General features: G+C 50.2%; 1 protein-coding gene across 11 annotated transcripts in view; it reads left to right on the plus strand.

Annotated features, from left to right (window-relative positions):
* OTOF (otoferlin) overlaps positions 1-16,390 on the plus strand; it is a 97,632-nt gene that overhangs the window by 13,551 nt on the left and 67,691 nt on the right. For all 11 annotated transcript variants that reach the window (XM_035273590.3, XM_078349703.1, XM_035273594.3 and 8 more), the window contains exon 2: positions 8,123-8,181. In XM_035273590.3, the coding sequence (XP_035129481.3) occupies positions 8,123-8,181 (59 nt within the window). The remainder of the gene's footprint in view (positions 1-8,122; positions 8,182-16,390) is intronic.

Below are 16,390 nucleotides of genomic sequence, written 5' to 3' on the forward strand. Positions count from 1 at the left end.
ACCACGCCTGGCCATATTTTCTCTTCCTTATCTTTTTTTTTATAACATGTTCTTTTCTCTAGATTACTTTATTGTAAAATACAGTACCTAATACACATACAAAATATGTTAATTGGCTGTTTATGTTATCATGAAGGCTTCTGGGTAACAGCAGGCTATTAATAGCTAAGTTTTTGGGGAGTCAAAAGTTATGCACAGCTTTTCAACTATATGAGGGGCCAATACCCCAATCCCTGTGTTGTTCAAGGGTCAACTCTATTTAATTATAAGTCTAACTATAAAGTTAAAGGAATCAAGACAGTGTGGCATTGGTCTAAGAGTAGATATATAGACCAATGTAACCGAATAGTGTCCAGAAATAAACCCTATACATATAAAATCAATTGATTTTGAATCAAGGAGTTGGATATCTATAAGTAGATATCTATATAGAGAAAAAATGAACTTCAAACCCCTACCTTGTATGACCCACAAAAATTAATTTAAGATGATTATAGATTTAAACATTTAAAAAACTACAAGCTTCTAGAAGAAAATATAGAACATCATTATATTCTTGGGTTAGGAAAAGTTTTGTTAAAAAATTTTAAACACTAAACATAAGAAATTCACTAAAAACTTGCATTTCTTAAAAATTAGAAATTCTCTTTGGCTAGTCACAGAGTAAAAAAAATTGAAAACTCCTATTCATAAAAAATTCACATTTAAGAAGACACGAGGAGGCAAGTCACACACAGGATGAAAACATTCACATTTATCTGATAAAGGACTTGTAGCCAGAATATATAAAGAACCCCTATAAGTCAATGATGAGACAAATAATGAAATTTTTTAAATAGGCAAAAGACTTGAACAGACACTCCATAGAATAAGCCAGACATATGACCAATAAACATAGGAAAATGTGATCAACATCTTAAGTCATTAGAGAAATGAAAATCAAAATTACAAAGAGATACTATTTCACATGCTCTAAAATGGCTAAAATGTAAAAGTCTGATGGTAATCAAATGTTGATGAGGATGTGGAACAACTGAAACTTTTTTACATTGCTTATAAGAGTGTGAAATGAGGCCAGGTGTGATGGCTTATGGCTGTAATCCCAACACCTTGGGAGGCCAAGGTGGGTGGATTACTTGAAGTCAGGAGTTCGATACCAGCCTGAACAACATGGTGAAACCCCGTCTCTACTAAAAATACAATAATTAGTTGGGTGTGGTGGCGTGTGCCTGTAGTCCCAGCTACTAGGGAGGCTGAGGCAGAAGAATCTCTTGAACCTGGGAGTCAGAGGTTGCAGTGAGCTGAGAACGTGCCATTGCACTCCAGCCTGGTGACAGAGCAAGACTCCATCTCAAACAAACAAACAAACAAACAAAAAAAGAGTGTGAAATGAAACAATCCCTTTGGAAAGCTATTTGGCAATTTCTTATAAAGCTAAGGGTACCTACCCTGTGACATAACCATTTTGTTCTTAGGAATTTCCCAAAGAGAAATAAAATTATATTTCCACAGAAAGACTCACATAAATGTTCATAGCAACTTGACTCATATAGGCCAACCCTGGAAGCAACCCAAAAGTTTACGTCATCAACAGAGAAATGGATCAACAAGTTGTGGTATATGCATACAACAGACTATCACTCTACCACAAAAATCAACACATTACTTATAAAGGCAACAACATGGATGAATCACAAAAACAGTACATTGACCAAAAGACGCCAGCCACAGAAAAAGTACATTCTGTAAGATACCATTTATATGAAGTTCAAAACAGGCAAAAGTGGTGATCTTTGGTGCTAGAAATCAGGACACTGGTTACCAGGGGGCTAGAAATAGATGGGAAAGGGACACGAGAGAACACGTGGAGCAAATGAAAATGTTCTGTGTCTTGACCGTGTGGCAGTTACACAGGAAAATGCATTTATTGAAACTCATTGAATTTTACCCTTAAGACTCATGAATGTAAATTTCACCTAGTTTTGAAAAAAGAAAAGAGAATCACACCTAAAATACCTCAAATTTGAAAAATATTATATAAGATGAGGGAAAAATTATTTCTGATTACATGCTACTAAAAATAAGCTATAAATGTGATTCATAATAGAAGAGGCCATTTTTATATTTAGCATATAACTTAAAGGTCTAAAGGAGAAGTGCTCTGAGTGCCATAGCTCACGCCTGTAATCCTAATGCTTTGGGAGGCCGAGGTGGGAGGATCACTTGAAGTCAGGAGTTTGAAACTAGCCTGGCCACATGGTGAAACCCTGTCTCTACTAAAAATACAAAAAAAGTTAGCCAGGCACACCTGTAATCCCAGCTACTTGGGAGGCTGAAGCAGGAGAATCACTTGAACCCAGGAGGTGGAGGTTGCAGTGAGTGGAGATCACGCCACTGTACTCTAGCCTCGGTGACAGAGCAAGACTCCATCTCAAAAAAATAAAGGAGAAACAATACTCTTTAGTAGACTGATAATAGCTATTTCTTATTGAAGGATAAGCTGCACCAGACTCTCTTCTAAGCATTATCATTTCCTTCATTTTAAGGATGAGGAAATGAGGGCAATGTGAAGTTAATTAGCTTCATCCAGGGCATGCAAACTAGGAAGAGGTAGTTGGGATTTGAACTCAAGGACTCTGGCCCAAGAACCTTAACCTCTATCCTATGCCCTTGTGGTTGTAAGGGACTTGATGCTTTGCTTAGACTTTCCCATAACAGTTTCTTATCATCCTCGTGGTGGCCCCAGGACATGGGCTGGTCTTGGATAATGACCCCAGCTTACAGATGGTAACTCTGAGACCCCAAGGGTTTTGATGACCAGCTCCCGGGTCCCCAGCCCATGGGCCGGTGTGCCAGTCTGCACACCTGAGAGGGCCTGGCTCTTTTTCCTTCATGAAGGGGTAACTGGACCCTACTTCCTGGTGCTCCATGGGAGTAGCTGGCCTTCAAAAGGAACAGATTGATCTGAAGTGGGGAGAAAGAGAATACAGCAGGGCCATCGCTCAGAGAGCCGCAGTGGAGGAAGAGAGGAAGAGGAGACGCCAGGACGTGGGAGCGTCACGGGAGGGGACGGGGCTGCTTGCCGAGCTTTGTACAGCCCATCCCAGGCAGTGGGCTTGAAATCAACAAGGCTTTGCTAATTTCAAATAACATGAGGAAATAGCAGCACCAGGTCTGAGTCACCAGCAGAGTTTTACTCTGTTTCTCAGTTCCCACAGGGCAACAGCAATGGCAGGCACTGCTGGGAGACAGGCCAGTGGGCTGGGTCCTGGCAGAGTCATGACGTCCTTGAAAAACAGCTGTAGGACCTTCTCCTTCCCCTTTGGATAGCCCACCACCTCACCCTCTGCCCTCTTGGGACCCCAGCCTCTCTCCAGTCTTGCTTCCACAGGCTGCTCCCTGAGGACAGGCCATTTTCACTTTTCCCTTCACCATGGGTACTCCCCTGTCCTGTGTCCAGCTCCTTGGGGCTTCCTTCTGTGCTCCACACTTTCAAACATTTTCTTACACTGTTCTCTCTTCCTGCATTTCCCTCCTTCTCCTTGCTCTCCAGTCTCTCTGAATACCCAGAGTTCTTCTGGTCTTCTAGTGTCAATGCCCATGCTTCTGCAGTGCCTCCTTAATCTGTTACATTGAGAGTCATTGCTCCTTTTCCTGTGTTCTCACTTTGTTGACACTTTTTGCATGCCAATGACAAAATTCTGCCTTATATAATTGGCAGAAATTTCCACATCTGACACATCTCCCTCTGGATCATAATACTCTCCTAAAGGCATCATCCAGATTCGAATGATCTTCGTACAACTCCCCTCTGTGAAGGCCAAATGCCACACAAGCCAGGAGCAAGAAAGTTCTGGTTGCCTGTGGAAATGAATGAACGCACATGGGCTGGCAGCCGTGTCCCTGCACACCTGCCTTTTCTCAGAGGCATGGCCCTAGCAGGGTAAACTGTCTGGAAGAGGGAGCTATTTTGTGCCGATGGAACATTTTGTCCCCTTAAATCATGTCCCATGAAAGGCCAGCATGCCACGCTGCTTCTGAAACAAGCTCTGAGCTCGTCTCCATTTACGAGGGTAGCTGCAGTGTGGATATTTTTAAATGGTGAATGGAGAAATGGGTATATCCAATGCCACGGCGCTTGCTGCACTTTGAGCACAGACTCTGCTATTCATACTCCCTCTATTGACTCAGGGAGGAGTTTATTTCAGACCAAATAGCTCAGCTATCCCAGGAGCAGCTGCCTCAGAAAGAAGGAGGATGCTGCTCTAGTTTCCCCATCTAACCTCCTTCTCACTCCGTCCACACAGTCTCTCCATGCAAGGAAAAAGCTATTTTCTTTCAAGGTTTATTCTCCATCTTCCCTGTGGCAAGAAAGGTGATTGGATATTGGGATTTTTTTAATGGTTTTGTCTGAAAGCCATTTAAAATGAAGCTGGAATGTCAACAAGACTGACTTGGAACAAAGAGATGTTAGGTGGAAATGAACTTGAAACAAGAGATGGGTTAGTCATTCCCTTGATCGCTTGGAAAGGATGATGGAGGTCCCTGGCTCTGCTCCAATGAACAGAACAGAACCATTTCAATACTGCCAGCCACTGTTTGTACATGCCCTTCTGAAATGGCTTTCCAAAAATGCTGAAGGAGTTTCGTTTTCCTAATAAGTTGGCCTTTCCACTCTTTCTATATGATTGATGTGTTTCAGCAAACCTTTTTTAAAGAAGAATAGCTAGAGGTAAATTTAGCTCATCCTGTTTGAGAATATTCACCATCTCTAAATCCCCAGGGCCTAAATCAATGAGGTTTTAGCACAGTTCAAAGCAGAGCCCTGATGTAGAAATTTTGCAATGGCTAATTTCATGTATTTTACTTCCTCTCTAACAAAGCTATGTGGAAATGCACAAGTAGGGGAGGGCCTGAGCCTCAGTGCTTCATGCACATTTGAAACTGACACCACCTTGGAGCAGGGCCCCTCCCCACCCTCTCCTAATCCTCAGCTGGGTTGCTCCATTTTTCACTCCAAGAGACCTTAGAGGACAGCTATATTCAAGGCTCATTAAAATATTCTAGGATGAAAAGGTCTTTGATTATTCAGAGCAGCAGGTCTTTAGGGGAAGCCCCCGAGCACAAACATGCTCACCTGATTCTCAATTTATATTGTGTGTTACTTGTGGGAAAAATTGAAAGCTTAAACCTCAGGCACTTTCCCTCTCCTCCCTTGGTTGCTGGGTGGCAGGGGGTTGGGGAGCTTCTTGTTGAGATATTTCTTGTTGATTCTTTTTCTTTTTTTTTTTGGTCCCTGGTTAGTGCTAAAGATTCTTCCTTTCCTATCTTGTTTATTTCACATCTCTTCTGCGTAGATAGCTTCTGCTTTATGGCTTTTTCCTCCTTATCTCAGATGCAGCCAGCCCTTTCCCCACATGCCCCTACCCCAAAACACACAGACAAATACACACCCTTCCGAAGTGCATCCACTCTCTTCGTTTCAGTAGATCTGACACCACCACACCCCCCCCACCCCCTCCCCCCAACCCCGCCCTCCTTGTCAGCGAGGAGCTCTGCACTGAAGTAGTACTAGCTCCTGGGTCATAAAAGCTGCCAGGACCCTGGAGAGCTCTTCCTATACAGATGAGGCCACTCACGCCAGAGGAGGGTCAGTTCCTGGAGGGAACAAGCCTGCTTTGCTGAGCCCCCTTCCTCGACAAGCTCCCAGCATCACAGGGAAGGTTCAGAGGAGCTCTGATCCCTCCAGTACCTCCTTAGCTTGGTGCCACTCTAGCCCGGTCTCCTAGGTTTTCTGTAGGAAGAGGAGCAAGGAAGCGGGGAGCCCGCTCCCCCCATGCAGTGGGTTCCATTAGTGACAACTCTAACTCCCAAATAGGACTGGCTTCAACCTGGAGAGAGCCCTTCAATGAAATGGTTTATACTGGTGGAGATTTAAAGGTATTTGTCTTTTTGCTGAGTGCTGTGGCTTATGCCTGTAATCCCAATATTTTGGGAGGCCGAGATGGGCAGATCACTTGAGGCCAGGAGTCAGAGACCAGCCTGGCCAACATGGTGAAACCCCATCTCTACTAAAAATAAAAATATTAGCTAGGCACAGTGGCACATGCCTGTATTTCCAGCTAGTCAGGAGGCTGAGGCAGGAGAATTGTTTGAACCCTGGGAGGTGGAGGTTGCAGTGAGATGAGATTGCACCATTACACTCCAGCCTGGGTGACAGAGCGAGACTCCGACTCAAAACAAACAAACAAAAAGGGTATTTGTCTTTCAATTACAAAAATCAAGCATGGTCACTGAAAAACAAATTCAAATTCACATGTATATTTTTTTGTCTTTCAGCCAGGCACAGTGGCTCACATCAAAGTATGCTGCTTTCAATATCTTCTCACTCTCCCTCCCCAGGGGTAATCACTTTCAATGGTTGGAGATGTTTGTCTATTCATATAAGAAATAGATGCATATAATTTGGGTGGGTATTTTTTTTTTTATTAATGGAGTTCTATTATAGATGCTGCCCTTTTACGCTTGGTGTGGAATTGACAGAGGATAATAAATTAATTCTAAGTAACAACTTTCTTTTAACCCATCCTGTCTCTAGGTTTCTCCTTACAGAAGTGACAACCCCTTCTCTTGTGGTTCCATCCCGTCCCCAAAACAGTATTTATCCTCCCTTCTCTGTACCATGTCTGTTTCTTGTGCAAAATTGCACCTTGGCATATGTACTGAATGGTGTTGCACTGGAGGCCACGTGCAGTGGCTCACACCTGTAATCCCAGCACTTTAGGAGGCCAAGATGGATCATCTGAAGTCAGGAGTTCAAGACCAGCCTGGTTATCATGGTGAAAACCCGTCTCTACTAAAAATACAAAAATTAGCCAGGTGTGGTGGCAGATGATTGCAATCCCACCTACTTGGGAGGCTAAGGTTACAGTGAGCCGAGATTGTGCCACCGTACTGCAGCCTGGGGACAAAGTGAGACTCCGTCTCAAAATAATAATAATAATTATTATTATGGTGTTGCCCTTGCACTGGTGCCCTGTTGGCTCCTGGCCTCCCTTCTAGACCATCAGCTCCCTGCGGCGGGGGAGCCTGTGCGTTTGTCCCTGGTCCATCCTCTATCCCAAGGCCCAGGACATGGCCTGGAACACCAGAGACTCCAGTGGCTGTTTCTCAAAGTGAGCTGAACTCGCTGGTGTTTCCCACACACTAGAGCCTCCTCAACCTGCCCTCGATTCTCTAGAGCCCCCTCAACCTGCCCTCGATTCTCTAGAGCCCCCTCAACCTGCCTTTAGTTCTCTCCTGGCTTATTTCTCCCCACACCTTGGGCCAGTTCCAGCTGGCAGCTTTACCTCTGTCCTCCTGACACACCCTACTGGGTGGCGTATGGACAGGGGAGCCTGGGACAATGGGTATCCATCTCACACACTCTCTACTTCCTGTGCCAGTGGGGAAAGTGGTGGCAGGAACAGAGCCCAGGAGGAAACTGCTGGAGACCCTCTTCACTGCTAAGGCTGACAGGAAGATGGAGAACCATGACAGTGGCGGAAGGGGAAGGCCTTGGGCCCATGGGGGATGACTGGGATCTGACTTGCTGTTGGGGGCTTGGTTTGGTCAGGAGCCCCTGGGATGGCTGCAGACAGGGTCACAGAAGGAGGCTGGGCTTCACAGACCCCTGTTGGCCTGTGCTCTCCAGACCAGGCCTCTGCTGAGGGCAGCAGGGCCCAGGGCCACCGGCAGAGCTGGGGAGGCTGCAGAGGAGTCTGAGAGAGCCACTGGGGCAGCAGTGTGGTGGAGAAGAGCACCTGGGGGCCGCTCCCACGGCCACACTGGCCAGCCTGGACCTTCTGTGCTGTAGCATTCCCGTTCCTAACATGGAGCTCACGACCTTTGACCTGCCTTCCTCCTAGGGCTATTGAGAGGGTCAGAGAAGAAGCTGCAGGGGACTGGCCTCACCCTGGGAGAGCTGTGCACGCTGTCCCACGTTGCACGACAAGTCAGATGCTGTTAGGACGACTCCCAAGCTGAGAGGTCTGACCCCACGCTCATCATCTGGATGTGTCTGACCCCACACTTGTCATCTAGACTGGTTCGATCCTCGAATTTATTTCCTCTTTCCCCGCAGGACAATCCTTCTACTCCCGGGTCCTTGAGAACTGTGAGGATGTGGCTGACTTCGATGAGGTAGGAGGCCCAAGACCCGCACCCTCAGCCCTGAACCCAGAGGGGGACAAGCAGCATTGCTGCCTCTTTTGGTAACACACTGGCCCCCAGTCCCAGTAGCTGGCCTGGTCCAAGTCCCTCACCTCTCAGCTGTCTCCCGAAAGAAGTGGTGAGAAGGGTGTGTAGGAAACCCCCATACTGCCCCCAGAAACCTCTGCACAGGCGAGGCCCGTTTGCAAGTGACATAGGGGGCAGCAGCCTGGCCTTCCTCGGTGGCCCTGCCGGGTCTGGGCCCGTTACTCCCTGTGGAGAATGAGCCCACAGGTGCTGTAGATCTGAATGTGAGTCGCCAGCTAAGGGCCCAATGAGGTGGGTGAGTGTTGGGGATGTCGCAAAGGCCAGTCTGTGTCAGTCCCCAGGGTTGGAGAGCAGGGCAGACACGGGTGCTGAGGTGGGAGTCACCAGGGAAACAGTGTTAATCACCCCGCCTGAGTCAAGGCCCCATCTGCAGACCTTTAGGGGAACCATGGGGAAGGGAAGACAGTCTGGATTTCCAGCAACAGCTTTGGGGGTCCATGAGAAAAGACATGAGCTGCTGGTCTATTGACAACGATGCTTCTCAATCCTCACTCCAGCCGGGCTGCTGTCACAATTTTATCAGCAAAGGAGTGGGCGACAGCCTCCCACTGGAGTGCCTGGGAGCTGTGAGAGGACTTACAAAGCATCACTCTCCCTGCCATCCTCTCAGCACCTGGCCTGGCTGGGAGCCCCAGTCCCCACACACACACCAGCTCAAGCAGCCTGGGGCCTCCTCAGCCACCTCACACCTTTTTTTTTTGATACAGTTTCACTCTGGTCACCCAGGCTGGAGTGCAGTGGTGCGATCTCCGCTCGCTGCAGCCTCCACCTCCCAGGTTCAAGCCATTCTCCTGCCTCACTCTCCCAAGTAGCTAGGATTACAGGCACCACCCACCACCACACCCAGCTAATTTTTGTATTTTTGGTAGAGATGGGGTTTCAGCATGTTCACCAGGCTGGTCTTGAACTCCTGCCCTCAAATGATCCACCCACCTCAGCCTCCCAAAGTGCTGGGATTACAGGCGTGAGCCACCACGCCCAGCCTCCTCACATTCTTTTACCTATTTGTTTGCAGCTTCCAGGATCTGTATTCCCCTCTGGTTACTATAGTTTCTCCAGGGTTGACTTTGGGGTGAGGACCAGCAGTCCTCCCTCACCATCTTGGCACAAACTGGAAGCTCTGTCATGACCCTCGAATAGTGTACCCTTTCTCGCCCAGGCTTGGCTCTCTTGTCTGGCTCTGTGGGGGTTGGGAAGAGCCTCATGACAGACTCTGCCTCTTCAGGCTGGCTGCTGGCATTTGTCAGAGCAGCCACCAGGCTGACACTTGGCACCAGCTGTCTCCCCCTCCCCCTGAAAGCCAGCCACATGGTGTGGCTGTGTCCTTGACCCAGAGCTGGAGACACAGGGAGCAAAGCCTTGTTCCTAACTCAAGCTCAGGTGCAGCCATCAACCACTGCTGCTCAATGCCACGCCCTCCCCACCCACTGCAGGGCACAGCTGCCACTACCTCCCTGTGGGCATGTTCCCACTGCTACCTAGGACAGGCGAATTCCTCATTTAAAGTGAATCACTAGAGCTAAGGAAGTTTCTGTCCTTACCTTCTCCCCCTCCTGGTTGTACAATGACTTCAGTTTCTGAGCCTGTCACCATGTTTGTCAAATGTGGTTGGTGATGGGTGTGAAGGTATCTGTGAAATGATGAAAAAATGAGGGGTGATTGTGAGAGTGGAGCCATGGCTGCCCACTGAGCCAGCTGTCATAGAGGCTTCAGGCTTGCCCCATTTCACACCTGGCCTGTTCCCTCCCCTCCGCATTTCCTTAGTCTGGGCACTGGGTGGGCTGGGGGAAGATGCCAGCAGCCTGGCCCGGTTCCCCACAGTCCTACCTTCCTGGGCTTCTGCCCACAAATCCACCAGGCACAGCATCTGACTTCCTCTTCCCAAGACTCCCAGGGGACATGTCAGCCCAGGCATCCAGCCAGGGGGCAACCTGATGCCCCTTCCAAGGGTACCACTACCCCTTTCCATGTCCAGCGCCCTGGATACCTGAGCCACAGGTATACATGACATTCAAAGTTAATCACTGTGTCCTTCCTTTTCCCAACTCTGCCCAACCCGCCTTGGGGGAGAGTCTGTCTCTGCTAGCCCTGAGCAAGGGGCCACATTCTGTCTGGGTATCTCATGCATGTTGGGCTGGGCTTGAGATACCTTAGGGGGAGGAACCTGGGCTCAAAAGTCCATGACGATTCATATGGGAGCTTAGGAATAGGGTAGCCAGAGTCAGTGTAGAGAGACTGGAGTCGGGCAGAAGCCACGGAATAAGCATGTGACTAAGGTCAGAGAGCAGGGCACACGATGAGGGAAGTAGCTCTCCCCTGGGGAAAGTGCTGCCTGCACAATGCAGGGACAGGGAAGCTTCCGGTTATCGCAATGAGGAATCTACTGGCATTTATTTAGCGGGGTGGGGAGCAAAGATGCAAAATGACTTGCAACGCATAGGCCGTCTTGCACTTCACAGCGGGGAGCCCTGTGGGAAGACAGCGGCAGCCCCAGCAGCAGCCCTGAGCTGCCTCCTGAGCCATACCCCTTCCAGTCAAGCTCTGAGATAATCCACAGATGAAATCAGGCTCAGATGGTAACTACCCCAGGTGACAGCTCTGGAATCAGCCAAGCCAGGTTTCTGGATTCATGCGTGCATCAGACCCACGCCCTCTCTAGATACAGTGACAGGGCCTGACTCCCACCACCCCTCAAGGCCCTTGGTGGAGTCTCTCCACACCCCCTGCCTCCATTTCTCCCTCTGCGAAGTGGCTGCAGCCCTGGCCACCACTGGTCAGCAGTGCACATGCCACAAAGCAGAAGGCCGCCTCCCATCTCCTGTTCAGGAAGGCCCGGGAGGCCTGGGTCAGCCCGGTCCCAACGAGAGCCTGGGGCTGTCCCTTGGCTTTAACCTCTTTCCCTTGACCCGGTGGACAAGTCATAAACTTCCCTGGCTTTCCCCTGAAAGAACCAGCCTGCCAGTGGCTCCAGAATATCCTGGGAAAGAGGTATTTCAAATCCCCCTAAAGCCTCTTGACTTCCCAGAAAGCCTCTTCTCTCTGCCTTACTCTGCCCAGGGCCTGCAGGAGCCAGCTTAGTGAGACACACTGGCTCATGAGGGGGGGGTCATGAGACCTGCACCACAGTCCTTGCTGGGGAACCACTTTGGAGCTCGAATTCCCCTTCTGTAAAAGGGAAATGCTCCTTGCTCTACCTGCCCCACGGGACTGTCACAAGGCTGAAAAAAAAAAATGCAATGAGAGACCAGAAAGCAAATGTCTCTCACGGCTCTACTAGGTAAGGGATTCCAGGCAAGGGAGGGGCCCCTCCTCCGCTCAGGCAAGGGTGAGAGGGGCTGCAGCAGCTGGGCGAGGAACCTGAGTGGGGAGGAGGAGGCCATGGAAGAAAGACAGTGCTCTCTACAACAATGGGTGGAAACAGAGCCTGGACACGGTGTCTCCTTTCCCAGAGGCTGGAACCTGAGCTCCTGCATTTAACCTACAATGCTGGAAAAGCTGGGGGGAGAAAGACTCAGCCTTTGTGCCCCGGGGAAGCAGGAGTGGCCACCTTTAGCCAGTTTGGTTTGGCTCTAACACAGGCCCTGTGTGGACCAGGCCCCATGGGAGAGGCCAGAGTAACAATCATACTTGCAGCAACTATAAGAGGAACTGCTATTTACTGAGCACTGAGCGTGCGGCAAGATGGGCTGAGAGCTTGGCACAAGCATTAGGCTCACTAGAACTTGCTGAGTTGGTAGCATTCTAGGTGATAAGGAGCTGCACCAGGATTTAACCCAAGTCTCTGATTCCAGGGCCTCTGGTCACTTGCAAAGTAGACAAGCCTCAGCCCTGCCCTCAAGGGGCTCAGTCTAGCAGGTAGATGGACCCACTACAAACAAGGTGGGACCCTGGGCCTTCTGAGTCTAGGGGAGGAAGAGGTCACCAGCCTGGGGGATGACAAGGCAGGGCATCTTGGCCTCATCTGCCCCTTTCTGCTTGTACCTGGAAGTCATGGGCTGTAACCTCTTGGAGGCCAGAAATGCACTTGTTGTGTTCATCATTGGGCTGGCACCCAGCATGGGGCTCAGAAAATGTCGCCAAATGAAAGAATGAACAAAACAGTGACATTCACTAGGACTGGCACCTGTCATCGCAGGCCTGTGCCCAGACCTCATGGGCTCAGTAGTGCTAGTGGTACATCAAGCCCTTTGCTGGGGCCTGGATGGAAAGGAAGCAGGCAAGGCACAGAGGAGATCACCTAAAGGGACTTTAGATCACCTTGATCTCTAAGGTTAGAGATCATGTGGTTTAACCTTCTTGTCCTGCACTTGAAGAAACAGGTCTTAGAGTGGGGAAGAGAACTGCCCAGGAAGACCAGCTGAAACTTGAGATCTTACATTTAACTTACAACACTGAAGAATCTGGGGAAAGAGACAGAGACAAAGACAGAAACAGAGGCAGAGAGACCCAGCCTTTGTGCCCTGAGAAAGTGCAGTGGCCACCCTAGGGGAACTGAGCCCAGGTCTTAAGACCCCAAGTCTGTCTCTTTCCATTATACTTTAAAGCAGCAGTCCCCAACATTTTTGGCACCAGGGACCAGTTTTGTGGAAGACAATTTTTTCAAGGACTGGAATGGTGGTGGCAGGGGGTGATTTGGGATTGAAACTGTTCCTCCTCAGATCATCAGGCATTAGATTCTCTTCAGGAGTGCACAGCCTAGATCCTGCGCATGTGCAGTTCACAGTAGGGTTCCCACTCCTGTGAGGGTCTAATGTCACCACTGATCGGACAGGAGGTGGAGCTCAGGCTCATCCACCACTCACCTCTTGCTGTGTGGCTCGGTTCCTGACAGGCCATGGACGGGTGCTGGTCCATGGCCTGGGGGTTGGGGACCCCTGCTCTAAAGCTTTGTAGTGCATCTCAATGTTTTCAGGCTCAGTTCATGGCCAAGCTGGACATAATCCAGGTCATTCTCCAGTGTGCATCAGGGAAACCTTTTCTGCAGAGTCCTAGATCACTGGGGCTGATAGGATGCAGAACCCTGCGCCCTGGCCAGCACCAGCCAGGTCAGGGCTCAGCCTAGACCAGGAAAATGGGTCAGGACTCAGCACTCCCAGGGCTCCTGAGACCGCCCCCCAACAGAGACCCTCTTTCCCTCTCTGTCTGTACTACCTACCACCTTACTTCTGTCAAGAGTCCTATTCCAGGTGTCTAGTCCAGGCCTATGTCTGTCTCCAGAACTATCCAGGACCAACACCAAGACTGAGAAACAACCCTGCATCCCTGCACTCTGCCCAGGATCGTGCACAGAGCCTGGCACACAGCAAGTGCTCAGCTAATGCTCACCCCTGCATGGGGCTTGCTGGCTCGTGACATCTTGAGTCACTATGTTTGGCCTGAATGAGGCCTGTGGGCCAGGCTGCCTCCATTTCCCAGGCCCTTCTGCCAATTCAGGCTTCAGGAGAGGGTTCAGTAGTGGATTATGCCCTGAGGACTGAACTCCAGACTAAGCATCCTGAGACTTGAGTTTGAATCCTGCCTCTGCCACCAACCAGCCCTGTGCCCCTGGGCAGCTCCCGCCTCTCCACGTTCCCACTTGTCAAAGGAGCACTTCTTTGCCACATTGCTGTGAGCCTTAGTTGTGGGTGAAAGGTGCCCTGGAAGTACTAAGTGTTATCCAGATGAAATCTTCCTTTGGAAGCCCTTACCTTCAAGCATTGTTTTTTTTTTTTTTTTTTTTTGAGGTGGAGTCTTGCTCTGTCACCCAGGCTGGAGTGCAGTGGCTCGATCTCAGCTCACTGCAACCTCTGCCTCCCAGGTTCAAGTGATTCTCCTGCCTCAGCCTCCCAAGTAGCTGAGATTACAGGCATGTGCCATCACACCTGGCTAATTTTTATATTTTAGTAGAGATGGGGTTTCACCATGGTGGCCAGGCTGGTCTCAAACTCCTGACCTCAAATGATCCACCCACCTCAGCCTCCCAAAATGTTGGGATTACGGGCGTGATCCACTGTGCTCAGGCCCTTTTCCTTCAAACTAATAGCTCACAAGTTCAATAGCATAGTCAGGAGAGGAGTGTGGCTCCCAACCCCTCAAAATCCTCATCTCATCTTGTGTTCTCAGCACATCGCCCCAAATGGTGGAAAGGACACATGGCAAAAATGAGGAGACAATGAAAAATGAAATTAGGAAGAGAAGAAGCAGTAAACAAAACATGGGAAATCCACAGGCCAAGGCAGAAGAGGAAAGTGATGGGGGAGTGGGGCGTGGCAGGGAGATGAAGCAGCCGCTCACCTGCACCGCGTTCCCACTGGGAAAATCTAAACACATGCTGCAGTGCGGTGTCGCTTACAAATTGCTGTCACCTGTGAGATCTCATTAGAGTCTCTCAATAGCCCTCTAAAGTAGATACTGTCACCCCCATTTCACAGATGGGGAAGCTGAGGCACAGCTAGTGAGTGGCAGAGCCAGGGCTAGAGCTCAAGTCTCCTGACTCAAACTCAGTTTCTGCAACACTACGGAGGCTCCCAGTCTGCATGAGATATATGCAGACTTCGTTGTCAGAAGAACGAAAAGAAGCAATGGGTGTGCATGTCCCTGGGAGCTCTGTGAAGTACCCAGAGCTCACAGGCGCTGGCTTAGCAAAGGATGTCAGCAATGGGATCAGGGCTGGAATGCTGTCTGGGCACAGACAGGGGAACTCTGGGTGTGGGAAACGGAAACCCCACCTCTTTCAGGGAGCCGTGGAGGAGCCATTGAAAAGCTTTAACAAGGAGAGGTATAAAGGGAGGGAAAAGACTCTTTATCAAAAAGTCTCTTTATCACAGCCCATGCCTCTGCTTCTAGGGAGGCCAAATGGGAATCACCCCCAGTCCCAGTCCTGAGTCACCTCCCTCCAGCTGGGAGGCCCATCACCCTTCGAGGCCCACGCTGATGCCCCGACCCCACCTAGAGGGGCCGATGTAATCCATCTCCAGGCCTGGGCCTTGGGACTTTTAAAAGCTTCTGGGATGGATTGCAATGTGAGGCAGTACAAAGAACCCCTGAGAGAGACACAGGGAGACAGAGACAAAGGGAGAGATAGAGACAGAGAGACAGAGAAAGAAACTGAGACAGAGACAGAGGGAGAAACTGGTAAAAGATAAAACAGACGTGGTGAGGAGAAGCATGGGAATGAAGTGGGAGGGAAGGAAGAGAGAAATGAGGGGAAAGCCTCGTGTAGGTGGAAAATGTGGGAGGAAAGAGGGACATGGAAGAGGGGGAGCAAGTCAGAGGCCGAAGAAGCTGCTGTGACTGTGACTCAGTGAGGCCCCAGGCTCCTCCCTCCCCGGAAGCCTCCCAGAACTTTCCCCTCTGGTGTCTGCAGGGACTGCTTAGACCCCGCTGATGAACTCCTGAAAGGGCACCTGAGCCACAAACCCCTCTCTCCTGGGCCCTCCCGGATCCCCAACTCTCACTCAGCAAACTGGCCCACGCCCCCTGGCCAGGCCCAGGTCCCTTAGGCCCCAGCCTCCAGCCACTGTTCAGTGCCCCTTCCCTCTCACAGGGCCATCTCCACCGTCTCCTGATTTCTCTCCTTCCAATGCCAAAATCCCACCCACAGACCCTCAGGGGTATCAATCACCCTTGCCAGATTCATCCCCACCCCCACCCTGCTCTCCTGCATGCTGCGGCTGATGAGCTGGGCCTTCCTGGGCTTCGTTATTTCCCTGCAGCCCCATAAAAGCAGCTTCATTAAGAAAACCACACACTCTGCCGAGCTGCCAGAGGCATCCAGAAGCTGGGGCTGCTGAATGAGGCCTGTGGGCTGGGCTGCCTCCGCTTCCCAGGCCCCTCCACCCACCCTTCTGCCCTGTGCCCGCCTCACCTCTAAAGCCCTCCCCGCCTCTAAAGCCCTCCCTAGGCCCTGCTTAGAATCCTCCCCACCCCATCCCCCAGACCCTCTCCCTCTCCTTCCTCTGCTTCTTCCTCCCTCTCATACCAAGGCCAGGTCCTCCCTGCGACTTAGCCAGTCCTGAAGGGAGATGTCACCAAGGCCATTTTCCTGAGACAGGCCCTGCCCACAGTGGTCAGTGACCTGTAGGGCTGGCCCAGGGTACCCAAGCCCTCTGAG

The sequence above is a fragment of the Callithrix jacchus genome, chromosome 14 (assembly GCF_049354715.1).
Source record: "Callithrix jacchus isolate 240 chromosome 14, calJac240_pri, whole genome shotgun sequence".
In the NCBI taxonomy this organism is placed as follows: Eukaryota; Metazoa; Chordata; class Mammalia; order Primates; family Cebidae; genus Callithrix; species Callithrix jacchus.